The 15,148-nt window shown below is 39.2% G+C and overlaps 1 protein-coding gene across 1 annotated transcript; it reads left to right on the forward strand.

Annotated features, from left to right (window-relative positions):
* Window positions 1–7,670: 7,670 nt before the first annotated feature.
* On the forward strand, window positions 7,671–14,365 carry LOC308091060 (cytochrome c oxidase subunit 5A, mitochondrial-like). The gene is made up of 5 exons (XM_080436366.1): window positions 7,671–7,808; window positions 10,789–10,905; window positions 11,676–11,797; window positions 13,675–13,803; window positions 14,255–14,365. Exons 1-4 carry the CDS (start codon window positions 7,733–7,735, stop codon window positions 13,786–13,788), a joined length of 429 nt encoding a protein of 142 aa, XP_080292492.1. The 5' UTR covers window positions 7,671–7,732; the 3' UTR covers window positions 13,789–13,803; window positions 14,255–14,365.
* The last annotated feature ends 783 nt before the right edge of the window (window positions 14,366–15,148 follow it).

Here is a 15,148-nt window from a genome sequence, read left to right on the forward strand (position 1 = left end):
AATAGCAAACAATTCCAAGGTTATACTCTATGGTGTAAAGTAACTAAGTGCATTGATCAAGTAGTGCACTTATAGGTACAATTTTTGGATCTTTTTTTTTTACTTTACTGGAGTATTTCAGTAGCTTTTACTTCTACTCCACTCTCAAAGGCAAATGTTGTACTTTTACTGCACTACAATTATTTGAAAACTACATTTTGATTATTAGGCTATTACAAAACACACTAACCACTTCAGCAGGATGCAAGGCATTGTGAGTTTGTAGATCGGCTATTTTCAAAAAGATTTCTTTTTACATTTTGAACTTGTGACATAGGCCTATTCCGCACAATGAGTACTTTTACTTTTGGTACTTTAAGTACATTTTGATACCAATACTTTTGCACTTTTACTGAAGAAATTTTGAATTCCAGACTTTCACTTGTGCCAAGTTTGGTATGGATTGGATTGGAGCAGTATTGATACTTTTTACTTAAGTAAAAAGAATATCCACCACTGCATTTTTGGATACTGTCTGTGCCTGTGGAGTGGACAGGCAAGAACCTTTATGAGGTCTTTGAATAATAGCGAACAATTCCAAAGTTATACTAGTATTAGAGTAGTAGAAGTCGTTTTAGTAAGAGTTTGGCAACTCAAGTTGATGGACATGATTCACGCCACACACGTAAGCGGTTGTCTGACAACCAATTAGCCAATCACAGCATGACAATCCCTCCAGGCTATGGGATTTTGACTCCCATCATTTGCACATCAGTTATTCGCTCTTCTATTGGACTTTGGTGAAAAGTAACGAAGTATATTTACTCAAGTACTGTACTTAAGTACAATCTTTGAGGTATTTTTTTACTTTACGGGAGTATTTCCAATTTTCAGTACTTTTACTTCTACTCCACTACATCTCAGAGGCAAATATTGTACTTTTTACTCCACTACAATTATTTGAAAACTTTAGTTACTAGTTACTAGTTACTCTTCAGCCCCATTTAAACTTTGGCTTGAAATGGGACATTCTGCATAATGAGTACTTTCTACTTAAGGTATTTTAAGTACATTTTGATACCAATACTTTTGTATTTTTACTCAAGTAAATTTTGAATTCCGGATTTCTACTCGTCAGTTGTCACTGAGTATTTCGACATTGCAGTATTGATACTTTTACTTAAGTAAAACATGTGAGTACTTTTTCAACCACTGCTATTGGATCACCCATAATTTGACGTACTTTCTTGAAGCTGATCATTTCTAGGATGCAAATTAATGTAATATATTGCCCCCCTCCCCCACCGGCTCTTACATTTGCCGATTAACCCACTACTTGCGGGAAAGGTGGTTATGTTGACATTTGTACACAAGATGGCCGCGTATAAGGTCTTACTTTTTATATAAACTAAATGGTTCAACAGGGGCGGGTGCCTCTCCACTGTCGGTGTACAGCGACGCTTAGTGGCGGATAATGATAATGCTTTTTTCCCCCCTTTAAAAAAAGTAACACCCAGTGTGAAGTGAGTGGTGCCCTTGATGAGTTCATTTCATTTCATTAAGCTATTATTAGCCTAAGACTGCTTTAAAATAACTTTATGATGGCAGAAACATCTTTTAAGTATTTTTACTCGTTTTAAGTATTTTTACTCACTGTATTTACTTTGAAATATTTAGTACTTTTACTCAAATTGTAGATGGGTCATTGTAGTTGTGGAGTTGGGTCTGTGGTGCCATTCTGGTCTCCCAAACCAAACAATGCATCTTTTCCACCAGTTTTGCTGCCATGGTAACTGGTTCTGGTCAAGAACCACGGATACCTCTGGCCACTATAAACTAATCCATCGCTACTGTAACATTGCGATTGCTGTTGTCCATAATGGGGAAAGGGCCCAAAATGCCGGCCCCCTCCCCACATATTCCATGCGAGCCCCATGCCAGGTGGGACCTTTTTGTGTCTTACAGCTGTCACACTTGTGGACATATAGTTCATATAGTTCTACATCTTTCCTGTAGTTTGACCATTAGAAGCAGGCTCAAAGTTGTCATAGAGTCTTTTTGACCCCAAAGTGGCCCACCCCCACCAAGCCATGATGACCATCTTAAGCACTATAGCGTTGGTTCTCAAAGTGGGGTCCGGGGACCCCCAGGGGTCCTTGAGGGAGTTCCAGGGGGTCCCCAGCTAAATGATGGATAGTTAGGAACCAAATGAACCCTTATGGGTCTGTAACTCTGAGAGTGTACAAATGGAACCAAATGGACCCTAACGGGTCCATTTGGTTCCATTTGTACACTCTCAGAGTTAAATTAACATTGATTTTACAATATAGTTTGTGGTCCCAGAGATAGAAATGCCAATAAATGGGGGTCCGTAGCCTAATGCATGTCAAACTGGGGGTCCTTGAAATTAAAATGGTTGAGAATCGCTGCTAGAGCCGTAAAAATCTTCTCTTATGGGGGTCCCTGGCATATCTTTTCAAATGGGAGTCCGCAGGCTAATAAGTGTCAATTTGGGGGTCCTTGACATGAAAAAGTTTGAGAACCACTGCACTATAGGATGTAGACAGCAAGGCACCCCCCTCTTCGGTTGTCTGTCACCTGTGAATGATACAGACGACAGTGAGGCTGGCCCACTGCAAGTGTTACACCATGCAGTCTTCATCTAAAGGTGCTGTCCACGCCGACGTCCTGCTCTCGGTGCATGTTGTGTGGGTCAAGTGGTTTGGGCACAGTGGACTCGTCGCGGCTACCGTAAGTCACTGTAACCACTTACTACTAGTAATCAGTTGTGGGAAAAGTACTCAAATGTTTTACTTAAGTAAAAGTATCAATACTGCAATGTAGAAGTACTCTGTTACAAGTAAAAGTCCGGAATTCAACATTTACTTGAGTAAAAGTACAAAAGTATTGGGTACTTAAAATACCAAAAGTAAAAGTACTAAAATGTTAAAATGTTTGAAAATAGCAGATCTACAAGCTCACAACGCGTCACGGTGCGACGCATTGTGAGCTTGTAGATCTGCTATTTTCAAATAGCCCTAGGTATAAAATACGGCTAAAGTGGTGAATGTATGTTTTATAACGTAATAATTTATATCTGCAAAGTAACTAGTAACTAAAGTTTTCAAATAATTGTGGTGGAGTAAAAGTACAATATTTAGATCCGAGATGTAGTGGAGTAGAAGTAAAAGTATTGGAAATTTGAATTATTCAAGTAAAGTACAAATAACTCAAAGTTGTACTTAAGTACAGTACTTAAGTAAATGTACTTAGTTACTTTACACCACTGCTAGTAGTGCTGCTGTGCTCCATTCCTCCAGTCACTGACAGTACTGACACTCAGACTCCTCAATCCCATTGTCTGTAAACCCATTTATTGGCAGGCCCTTGGAATGTCCACCCAAACCCTAACCCTCCCCATCACTCTAGATCTTGGCCATAGATCTCTGCTCCTCGTGTCTCTACTCGTGTCACAGTCTTGCCAACGTGATGCAACAACCCTTGTCCTCGCATCTGTGCCCTCTCCCCGGTCACGACTGTTCATATCTGCATGTTGATAGTCGACCACATGGGGGACAGTGGATTACGGTGGTTATTGCAGGTGTTGGACATGGAGAAAATATAATGAATGGTGTCTCTCTGAATGTTGGCTTGTAGTGATTATGTTGTGTTGAACAGGTAGACCTAAAGTTATTTTCAGTGTGGAGTGAGTGAACCATTGATAGGGATTGGAAAATATTAAATCTTTGTAGGTCAAGAGGCCACAGCAGGAGGAACATGGCTGTCTAGGAAGGGAGAGACTACAGCTCAAGTATGGAAGGATGGAGACCAAGATGTGAAAAGAATGTTGGTTTCAAACACACATTATGTAACAAGTTTCTGTAACAGTAGAGAGACAACATCTGAGCTTGTTAGCCAGCGCATGGTAATAAAGGTATATTCATGGCTGTAGCACATGTACGTATGTATGTATGATCAACTGATAGCTTTTTGCAATTTAAGAGAGGCTACTTGCTATAATTTTCTAATGGACCATTACAATATGCTGATCGTAGAATTGCGGCCTGTTGTAAGTAAGTAAAATATAGTGCACTGTGATTTCTGTCTTCTGTGTGGATTCATTAGCGTGGAATCATTCTCTCATTTACCTTATAGTCAAGTGGATTTGGTGGAACTGCTTGGGTATACATAGGCTATTTCAAAATAGCCGATCTACAAGCTCACAACGTGTCCCATCGCATGTTGTGAGATTGTAGATCGGCTATCTTCAAACATTTTGGTACTTTTACTTTTGGTACTTTAAGTACATTTTGATGCCAAAACTGAATTGATTGATTTAATTTTTTTATTAGGCAAAAGAATGTAAAACAACACAGTTACATTTATAATACTTTTGTCTAAAAGGTCCGACCAAAAAAGTCCTTGCGGACTTGTTTCCGTTGGGGTCCTTGAATACTTAATTTTAAATGTGAGTCCATTTTGAATTCCGGACTTTTACTTAACAAAGTACTTCTACATTGCAGTATTGATACTTTTACTTTTATTTTTACTGTTGTCACCATGTACAGATTTGCTTTAGCGATATTTAGCTCAGACCAGGGACCACCTACAACCTCTGGCCTGGGACAGATTGTGGATGTGCAAGTGCAACCACTTACCGAACTGAACAACCCCCAATATACACCACGTCATGCTGAGGCCTTCTGCACCTGGTGCATTACAGTATACAAGCCACAAACACATCACTTTTTGGGGGCACGGTGGCGCTGTCGGTAGCGCTGTCGCCTCACAGCTAGAAGGTCCTGGGCTCGATTCCTGCCGGGGATGCTGTGGGTGTGGGCGCCGGGGGGCGTGTTCTCTCCGCGGTGTCATCAGTGCCCATACCCTAGGTGGGGTTGGCGAAAGGGCCTTTCTGTGTGGAGTTTGCATGTTCTCCCTGTGTCCCCTAGGGTAAGTACCCTCACAAAAAACATGCAGTAATCCTGCTCTCTAAACTGCCTCCCCCTGGTCAGCTGGGGCGCCTGATGGAGGGGAAAGGAACTGGTTCCTTCCACCTGCTACGTCGTAACGGGGAAACTCCCCCCTGTCAGGTGATAAGAAGTGGCCTGCTCACTCCTCATGCGTTGAAAGCATGAGCTCAGTTCGGGGATCTCCCCAGGCTGGCAGAGGGAGAGTAGTGCCGAGGATTACAAGTTTAGGCATTGGCACTGGGTGAAAAATGGGTTACAAAATCATGCACACACACACACGCACACGCACACACATACATACACATACTGTGTACATGTACATACACAATATCTGTATTATTATGTTATACAGTATGTCTGTAGCCCATTTACATTCTTATTCATGATAAACATGCTGTTCAGCTCCAGTGCATTTTCTAACCACATGATGGTGATGTTACTCTATGAAGTAAATAATGCAATTGTCTTCCAGTGAGTGATGACTGGGGACTTTATGTCAAATCGGTGGTGTCTGGAGAATTGCATGGGTAAGCTATAATTTTACCCAAAATATCAAGATGGCCTGTGCCAGAAGGAACAACACCCTGTGTTAAACATTCACAGAAAAAGCTAAACTAAAATAACTATTTATTCGTTTAAATAATGACATCCCAGATTTCAGCTTTAATGTTGAACAAATTGTTCAACTGTGCAAATATTTAGTCAGTGAAAGGACTGTGGTTGTCAATACTGAATAAAGTTTCATGTAGGAAAGTAAAAAAAGAAAGAAAAGAAAACCATGTGACCTCATTATTAGTATTATACAGTATGTATTACTATATTTACATACATGATGTAATATCACTGACAGATGTATTCTGAAAATATAGTTTTCATATTACATTTATTTGTAAATGCTCCTCATACAATATGTGAATATTTTATCATATGTCTGTAGGGGATATCCTTATCTAGATTTATTAATAGCAATTCTGTAACTTGTAGCAAAAAATACTGTACTGTTTTTATATGTTACTTTACGTTAAGTTTTATACGTCTTATAAAATATGACGTATGAAATATATATATATATATATATATATATATATATATATATATATATATATATATATATATATATATATATATATCTCGATATGTGTCGACTCGCAATGTAAGCTTGTAGATGGGCTTTTTTTCCCCGAAACACAGATTTTTTTTTAATATAAAATAAAATCACTGGGGAGTGATTGATTGATTGATTGATTGATTGAATACTTTGTTTAGAAGTTTGCAGAAAAAAGCACATGAAAGTACAGTTCAAATACAAGGTCAACTAAATATGATTAAAAAGCCCAAGAAAGCACAATGGCATGTTTCAAGTGGGGTGGGGTCCTTTTGTACTCAATTCATAGAGTATGAACTTGGAGGGAGGTAATAAAATACATGTTGTTGAACTTTATATGAGGGAAATGTTATTGGCAACTATATTAAAATGATGATTATATCTACTATAGCTACTATATATTTTGTGTGAATAACTGATTATTTTGTGTCTCTCTTTATTTTCAATTGTCTTTATTACTTGATGTCAATATGTGCTGTCATGTTTCTGTTTTACATTCTTTCTGATTGAACAACAAATATTGAAAAGGATTTCTTTTGAAAAACTATGAATAATTTCGAACATAAATCCTCTCTGGTCCTTGAGCGAATTTTTTTTTTTTTATGGGGGTCTACGGCCAAAATAATGACAGACATGACCATAGCTGGGATTGGCAACCTTTTTGTCATGAAGTGCCATGTTTTTATTTTCTTGATAGCCAAATCAACATTAAGTTTAATTATGACACCACATCAGAATATATTTCCCAACATATTTTGATTGTCCATATGCATAACAACCTTTATTTTTTATTTGCATTTTTTTATATATATTGTCTTTCACATCGGGATGTAATGATCATTAGATTCACAGAAATAACCAACATATCTCCCGGACTCCCTCTCCAGTCAGAGTTCAGAGTTTGAATGAATTCAGAATTATGTGCAGAATGTAATTTGCAATATTTCTAAAATATATATTTTTTTTAAATAAAAAAATCCTCTCACACTTATTGATTGATTGATTGAATACTTTAATAGCACTTTGCAAAAAAAAGCACAGGAAAGTACAGTTCATACAAGGTCTGCGAAGAGGATTTTAAACCCAAGAAAGCACAAGGCTTGTGTCCATTGGGGTACTTAGAACTCAATTTATCGAAACATTTAATGACAGACAAATATACATTAGTATACAACTTATGCCAGTGATCACCTTCCGCTGTGCCAATCAATGTTGGCACCAAACCCGTGCCAGGTTGCCCACCCCTTGCCAAATGACCATGATGGGACCTGCTGCTCACAGGTGGAAAGACTGGTGACGCGAGGTTAGCTGCTCACTGCTTGCAGCGTTGCCAGATTCTGTAAGAGAAACAAGCAACCAGGTCTAGGAAAACCAGCCCAAAAGAAGCGACTATGGGCCACATGAGCACTTTAACACATACATCAGCTATTTGAAAATAGCCAATCTACAAGCTCACAACGCGTCGCGATGCGACGCGTTGTGAGCTTGTAGATCGACTATTTTCAAATAAAATCTTGCAGGGAAATTATAATAAGCAGATCTGGCAACCCTGACTGCTTGGCGCGTCACGTCAGGTCAGTGTGCACTTGGCGACGTCACTTCCTGTGTTGTTTCCTTAGCATCGTCGGCTCCGTTAGCCAGTTAGCTGATTGTGTTGTGGAAGACACCGAGTGACAACATGTTTAGAGCCGTAGTTCGACTGTCATCATCGGGGGCGAGGTGTCTGGTCCGATCACAACCACCCCGTTACTCAGGTACTATTCTATCTACATTATACACATTATTATGTTGATATAATATGTGATATACGTGCGATAACGGTTACCCGTTAGCTCACCGGCTGCCTGTGTGTGTGGAGGCAGGGTGACATTGGTTTCTCTTTACAGCCTCTTATTATTATGACCCCTGATTACAACTTTGTTTATATTAAAACCTGTTCATAACCTGGTGAATCATATCTGTCTATATGTGTTTTTATATTAATACAAGCGAAAGGGATCTTGGAAAATGCGATGACCTTGTCGTGACCCGTTTACACCTGCTAGTAAATAAATAACAGTTTGCTGCAGATTTAAAACAGGTTGATCGTGGTTTGTTAACGCTAGGACAGTAATATAACCTAAAGGAGGATCATTAACATGCAATAAGATGACCCACGGTTAATTTCCAGGCCCAGACAGACAGTGTGTGTGTGGGTGCTATGCTATTATTATTGCCCTCGTCTAACTCTGCTGTCCTCATGTGACTCTGAGCAGCAGGTTGACCTCCTATGTGCCATAGAGGTAGCATTACCTACTTCTAGGAACTGCTGGGGTCTCTTCTGTCTAGACTGAAGGCAATATAAAGTGGTCACATTTGACATAGTAGATAACTAGAAGATTAGATTAAGATAGTAGATTTTTTTTAATGAAATGGCAAGAAATGAAACAACACTTGGTTGTCTAAATATAGACAGTGTCCTGAGAGTTCTTAAATCTAGTCTGCAGTGAATGCATTTTCCTAACCTTGTCTTACTTCTGCATAGAGTAGTGATTCTCAACCTGTGGGCTGGGACAGATGACATTGAAAGTAGCCGATCAGAATCAGAATCAGTTTTATTGTCACATCACAGGTTTACAAGGTAAAAAAGTGGGTGAAATTCTTTTTTGTACATCGTTCCCATCGCAACGTTAGTTTCCATAGAAAGAAGAGGGGGGGGAGAAGAAGAGGGTGGGGGGTAAGTGGGAAGGAGATCAAAACAAGAGAGCAACAGAAGGCCAGACAAGTTATCTACAAGCTCTACAACTCCTGAGCTTGTAGATCTGTTTTTTTCACAATATTTATCTGTGGAACCGAGTCAAACTAAATGTAATGCCTCAACCTGAACTCTTACAATTCCAAGTGCTTATCAGGGTGGGGGGTTCCCAGTTCAAATATGATTATTCTGGTTGAGAACCACTGGCATAGAGGGACAAGGTAACACCGATACTGATAATGCCAATGATCCAAACTTTCACATGACTGGGAATTTCACTTTTCAACCATGATATCTATCTCCATATATTGGTCCACTCCACACTGATGCTCATTTTAAGATTACCTGACTATTAGCCTAGAAGTCATCAGGGACATATTTCAAATAAAATCTTATTTTCTTTAAAAAAAAGAAAAAGTATGCAACAACCATACCCATTATTTTAGTGTGCTAACTAGGGTTACAACAGTTAATCGAACTTACTGATTTAATCCATTATAAAAAATTATCGATAATTTAGATTTTCCTATGCTGAAAGAAGCACAATTGCTATTTTATGTTTATCCAGGTTGAGTTTGCTATTAAAGACAATCCCCTGTTTTCTACACTTCTGGGTGACAGTGGGACCTAGCCCCATTTAGAACCTCTCCGTCCGCTATGTAGCTCCGAGATGAGGTCCTACATGGCCCGGTGCCGTTTTAGCAGGACATTGTCGCACATTTTCCACTTTACATGTTTCTTACCCCTTTCTGCACATCGTATCCAAAAAGTAAAGGTTTTCTGAAATGCTCTCAGATGTTTAAAGTTATAGCTGGCAATAAAATCTATCCAACGAGTTGAAAAAAGTGTTTAAATAGCTTCTCTCCTCAGCCGGTTCCATAATATTATGCATTAGATGATGCAATTCAACATTTGACCAGTAGGGGAATCAGTAATGTTAACGCTGCGGGCGCAACTTCCGGGTATGTCTTAAAAACATTTAGGAGAGAAGCTATTTAAACGCTTTTTTCAACTCGTTGGATATATTTTATTGCCAGCTAGAACTTAAAACAGCTGAGAGCATTTCAGAAAACCCTTACTTTTTGCATACGATGTGCAGAAAGGGGTAAGAAACATGTAAATTGGAAAATATTTATGGGAAATGGAAAATGTCCTGCTAAAACGGCACCGACAAACGTGGAACCTCATCTCGGAGCTATACAGCGGAGGGAGAGGTTCCGATTGGAGCTACGTGGGACCCAGTTTATTAGAGATTGTATTTGTATGTATGTATTTTTAGCATATAATTGTTTTGAGACATCCAGCCATGGATCTCCTGCAGGCATGATAGTTAGGCAAGTTAGTTAATCATCAAATCCAGGAGCAGATATGCATTCTTTCATTTTTCCAGAACTTCAGCGAGTACAGGAAAAATATATAATATATGTTTTTAAACAGTACCTGTGGAGACTGAACAATTTATAACTTTCAAAATAAAGCACTGACCGTGTTAACACACTTTTATTTGTATGGAAAGGAAGAATGTCCAAAGGACATGGTGTCATTGGAGGAGGATGGTCTCATTTTGTTCATAATTCCTGTCAACATGGGAGCAGAAATTGGGTTAAACAAGCAGAGAGGAGCAGCTGGTGGCATGCAAACAAAAATTGGACTACCTGGTGGCCTGATGCATTACCTAATATTAGATATTGTTGGGGTAAAACAGATCTGAAAAAACTTGTTTAAATTCTCAGGGAAAACATCAACAATCAAGCTGGGGTTTGGGCATCAATGGCATGGCTCACAAAGTTAAACAGAGTTTCTTCAAAATCCTTTCTACTTAAATGGATAGTCAGATTGTTGGTTCTCTGCCTTGCTATATTTGCGCTTTAAGGCAGGAACGTGTTCATTTATTCAGGACATAGAGAGAGGTTTAGACTACTTAGCCTACAGTATAAGGTGCCATCTCGTCTAAGATTGAGGTACACACATTTATTACGGTATGTTGTCATGTTCTCCAGCTCCCTTGGCCTCCAGGCTTTATTCCCATGGGAAGGTGGAGACGGATGAGGAGTTTGATGCCCGTTGGGTCACTTACTTCAGCAAGCCAGACATCGATGCCTGGGAGCTGAAGAAAGGTGAGTCTATAACTTTACAGCTCTGGTTTGAGGCTAGGGCTGAAATTTCGCTTTAATTATAAAGTCGGGTCCCATAATAACACATTGCTGTGTTCAAGGTATTCTTTGCTTGTGCTGGGACAGCCTGTCAGAACAGCAAACTGTCCACTCTTTAGTCCTGTCCACTGGTAGACAAACACTGTTCTACACTGTCAGTTGTCATGCAGTCATATGTTGTCATATGGCCATAAACACTACTCTTACACTGATTATAATAACAGTGTCCTATTTGATTCATAACACTTGTTAAGATGGCCTCTGTTATTAGGTTATATTAAACAGTGGTGCATATTCTTTTTGATTCTATATCCCTTGCTCTTTTGGTGCAGGTGAGGGTTATTGATTTCATACAGGTTCCGTGCTATAATATTTTTCTTTGGATCCTTAATCGTAAGAAAACATAGTTACATAGTTCAAAACGATCATTTGGACTACTACACATTATTGCGTTCTAGAGTCAGATCATATGTTACCAAATTGTACAACTTGCTAGTAGTAATTAATGGAAATGTTCATGATGGGCTTGCCAAATAACTACAGAGAAAATATTGCAGTTTGTGCTGCTGGTTTTCTATCCTACCAGGTAGGGAACTGTATTTACTTGGTATTCCTGGACTAACCCCTCCTTCACTAAACGGCTAGAAACCAGCAATACTAGGTGATCTCAAGGACCAGGGTTGTTGAGCACGGATCTAAGTCTAAGGCCGTTTTCCATTCACTCTCACCTAAAGGCATGAACACCCTGATTGGTTATGACCTGGTCCCAGAGGCTAAGATCCTGGACTCTGCCTTGAGGGCCTGCCGGAGACTCAACGACCTGGCCAGCGCCATCCGCATCCTAGAGGCTGTTAAGGTGGGTAACACTATTGCTAGTGCTGCATTTTTACGACCAAAATGAAAATTATGATAATTATTTCTAACTTTTAGCCTTGGTAGCCTTTTTGAGAAAAAAAGAAAACGTGTTTGTCACTGTCAAATTTTCAAACTAAAATAGGAACATATGATTATACTAAATTACTGGTGCAGACCCCCCGTGCTGGTTCTGGTTTCAATATATGATGTGGAGACATCAGCATGTAGACAATTTTGCTTCACAATGCACATTTATGTTTATTTTATATGGTTGAGTATAACAAATTCCTATTAGTTGAATAATATTTCTTTATTTAGATGGACAACTTGGTGAGCTATCTAGGTCTTCCCTCACCCACTCTCTTTGGGGCAGAACGGAAATATAAAAATGAACATGTTGCCCTGAATCACATATCATCACTGTCATCCAAATAAGATTACCATCTTGGCTTAAAGAAATGTGCTTCCTTTTAATTACATTCCTGTGTAGAACAACCAGAAGCCTAGAATAGCATATACACTGATCACACCCAAATTCAGGGGTGGCCTTGGAGTCCTAGAATATTTTAATTATTATCTGTCTTACACTTTAAGGTCCTCTTGTGGGCTTATAAAACCAACCACAGTGTTGGCATAATGACTGAGGTATTTGAAGAGGCCATTTTTTGGGGCCAAACTTAGCATCATTGTGGTACTGTCTTCGACCTGCTGCTTCTCTGGCCAATGTAATTATCACATTTTCATGCTCTGTGAAAAATTTGCATAAAAGATGTATTATTATTTCTTTCACTCGTCTCTTACCTTGTCTGGGACAACCCCATTTCTCAAAGGACTATGCCAACATCCTAACATTTGAAGAAGTTAAGCAAGACTTAATGACCAATGACAGAATATGTCTTAAATATGCTCAATTATCAATATCAACAACATTATCAAACCCTTAGAGCAGTGGTTCTCAAACATCATCTTGTCAAGGACCCCCAAATTGATTTGTATTTGGTCGCAGTCAGACCCCCATTTGAAAATATTTTGCTCCAGTGACCACCATAAGAGAAGATTGTGTCATTTATTTCCAAATAATTTAATATTTTTCACAATTGTTTAAAAATAGCAGATCTAAAAGCTCGCAACGCAGCGTATTGTGATGCGTTGTGAACTTGTAGATTTTCAAATGGCCAAAGTATAAATGGGTTTCAAGTGGTTCAACTGATTTTGACAAATGTTGCTGGGGACCCCCTGGATCCTCCTCAAGGTCCCCTGGGGGTCACTTTGAGAACCACTGCCTTAGAGGAGCTGCAACTTGATCAGAGCATGACCAATGCTTTAGAAATGCTGCATCCTCAGGGGGCGTAGCATGCAGGTTGCTTTGTGTGGCAGTGGCACTTGATGCTTACTCTAACAACAACCCAGCTGGCATGGGAGCGGGATTTAAATGCCACCCGCACCAACTGAGAATGGCCCCACTGGTTTAGAAACGCTGCCAGAGGCTTATATATCAGAATCAACTTTATTGTCGCATCACAGCCAGGTTTACAGGTGTAAAGAAGAAGTGGGTGAATTTTGTTTTTGTGCAAGCTCCATCGTTTTTGTTATTTTAGGAAGAGAAAAAGAAGAGGGGGGGATAAAGATGAATATGTCAAGGATAGGCAAAAATCTGGTACAGTATGTACACTGAGGTTAGACATAAGGTGCATAAGGTTAGGCATAAAGGTGGTAGCACTTTGTTAGCTCCACAAAGCAGCAGCTATGTGTGTACATGAGATGAGACATTAAGGTGTGAAAGAGTACCATCAGCACATTAATTGTACACCAGATAAAGTGCAAACGGATATTTAATCGTGCAGTACTAATTAGGGTTGTGATTTGTATGTTCTACAGGACAAAACAGGCCCCAACAAAGACATCTATCCCTACCTGATCCAGGAGCTGAAGCCCACCCTAGCGGAGCTAGGTATCTCTACACCAGAAGAGCTTGGCATGGACCAGCTATAAGTGACCTCTGTTCTGGTGAGACAAGGCTATATATAGTTGTTTTAAGTAGGCCATTTAGTACTCAAAAGGCTGTGGGTTCAATCCCTTGTTGTACCTGTAGTGCCACTGAGCAGTAATCTCCATGGAGTCAACCAGCACTAAATACAAAGGGCAGTTGCGTAATCCTTGTTATTTTTGTTCATGGAAAAATCTAACGTATATTCTGCTATTTTTAACGCAGCATTTAGGTCATGGATTCTTTTTCACATAATATATGGAATACATTTCTATATCAGTATTTTATTTTAATTCTCTTTTGTTTTGCGAGAATAGTACTTTTTACCACTTCATGGATTTTTTATCATTTTTGCTAACGAAATATAAAGCATAGTTTTTTATTATTATTTCTCTTAACTTGACCCTGAGTGTTTAATGTTCTAGAGTTGGGTTTCAACTAATGCAGTGTTCTCTCTCGTTCTCTTCTCAGGTCGTTGGATGTATAAAGAGGTGAATCTCTGATTCTCTGATGTTGACTGAACCCATGTTGTCCTGTTGTGTATAAAAGATGGACCTAATAAAGAAAGAAATGAAATATCTATTTAATTGCAGTTTTTTTTTTCCTTTGAAGAAGAGACATGTTCACAAAGCTTTTTTCATTTGTCTGTAATAGAAGCTGCAAGAGGTTTAGTTTCAGTGTAACCGTTTTAAGTTTGTTAGGGCTGGCTGGATCTGCTTATAACCATTTGTTTGTTGGGTTCATAAATTAACTGATCAAAATAAATGAGATTGGAAAATGATGTTACTGTTGACAAAATTAAATCTCACAATTAACTGCATGGGATAAAACAACTTGATATATAACACACGCACACGCCTGAATCATTGTAAAACCAGAACGTTGTCTTATTATACTGAATATAAATCACACCCAATGGACTATGGCATGTAGGCCTGCTTGACAGTAAAATGTCAAAGCAACCACCAGGGGGCAATGACTTTTCTACTGAGGAATACTTCTCCTCTTGACAGCTGGCTGGCGTTACACCGACCTTGGACACCTATCAACATTTGTGACCCTAGAGGTCGCCTGTTAGTTTTTAATCCTATGGGGAAAACTATTTGAACTGTAAACAGTATAACACTTCAATGTTATTGTTTTTCCAAGGTCCTTCCATACAAGTTCTTATTTTTACATTTATCTTAAATTAACTAGTACAGTAGACAAGCCAAGGGCTAGCCCCTTTCGGGACCCTGTTTACCTTTTTTGTATTTGGGAAGGCGGTATACCAGGGTCCCTTGTTGGTTAGAACACGCTCTCTCGTACCGGCGGCTACCACTGTCTGGTCTCGGGCGTACAGCTCGTCGCTTAGAAGTTGCAGAG

Source organism: Gymnoscopelus braueri (assembly GCF_963280865.1).
Source record: "Gymnoscopelus braueri genome assembly, chromosome: 1".
Lineage (NCBI taxonomy): Eukaryota > Metazoa > Chordata > Actinopteri > Myctophiformes > Myctophidae > Gymnoscopelus > Gymnoscopelus braueri.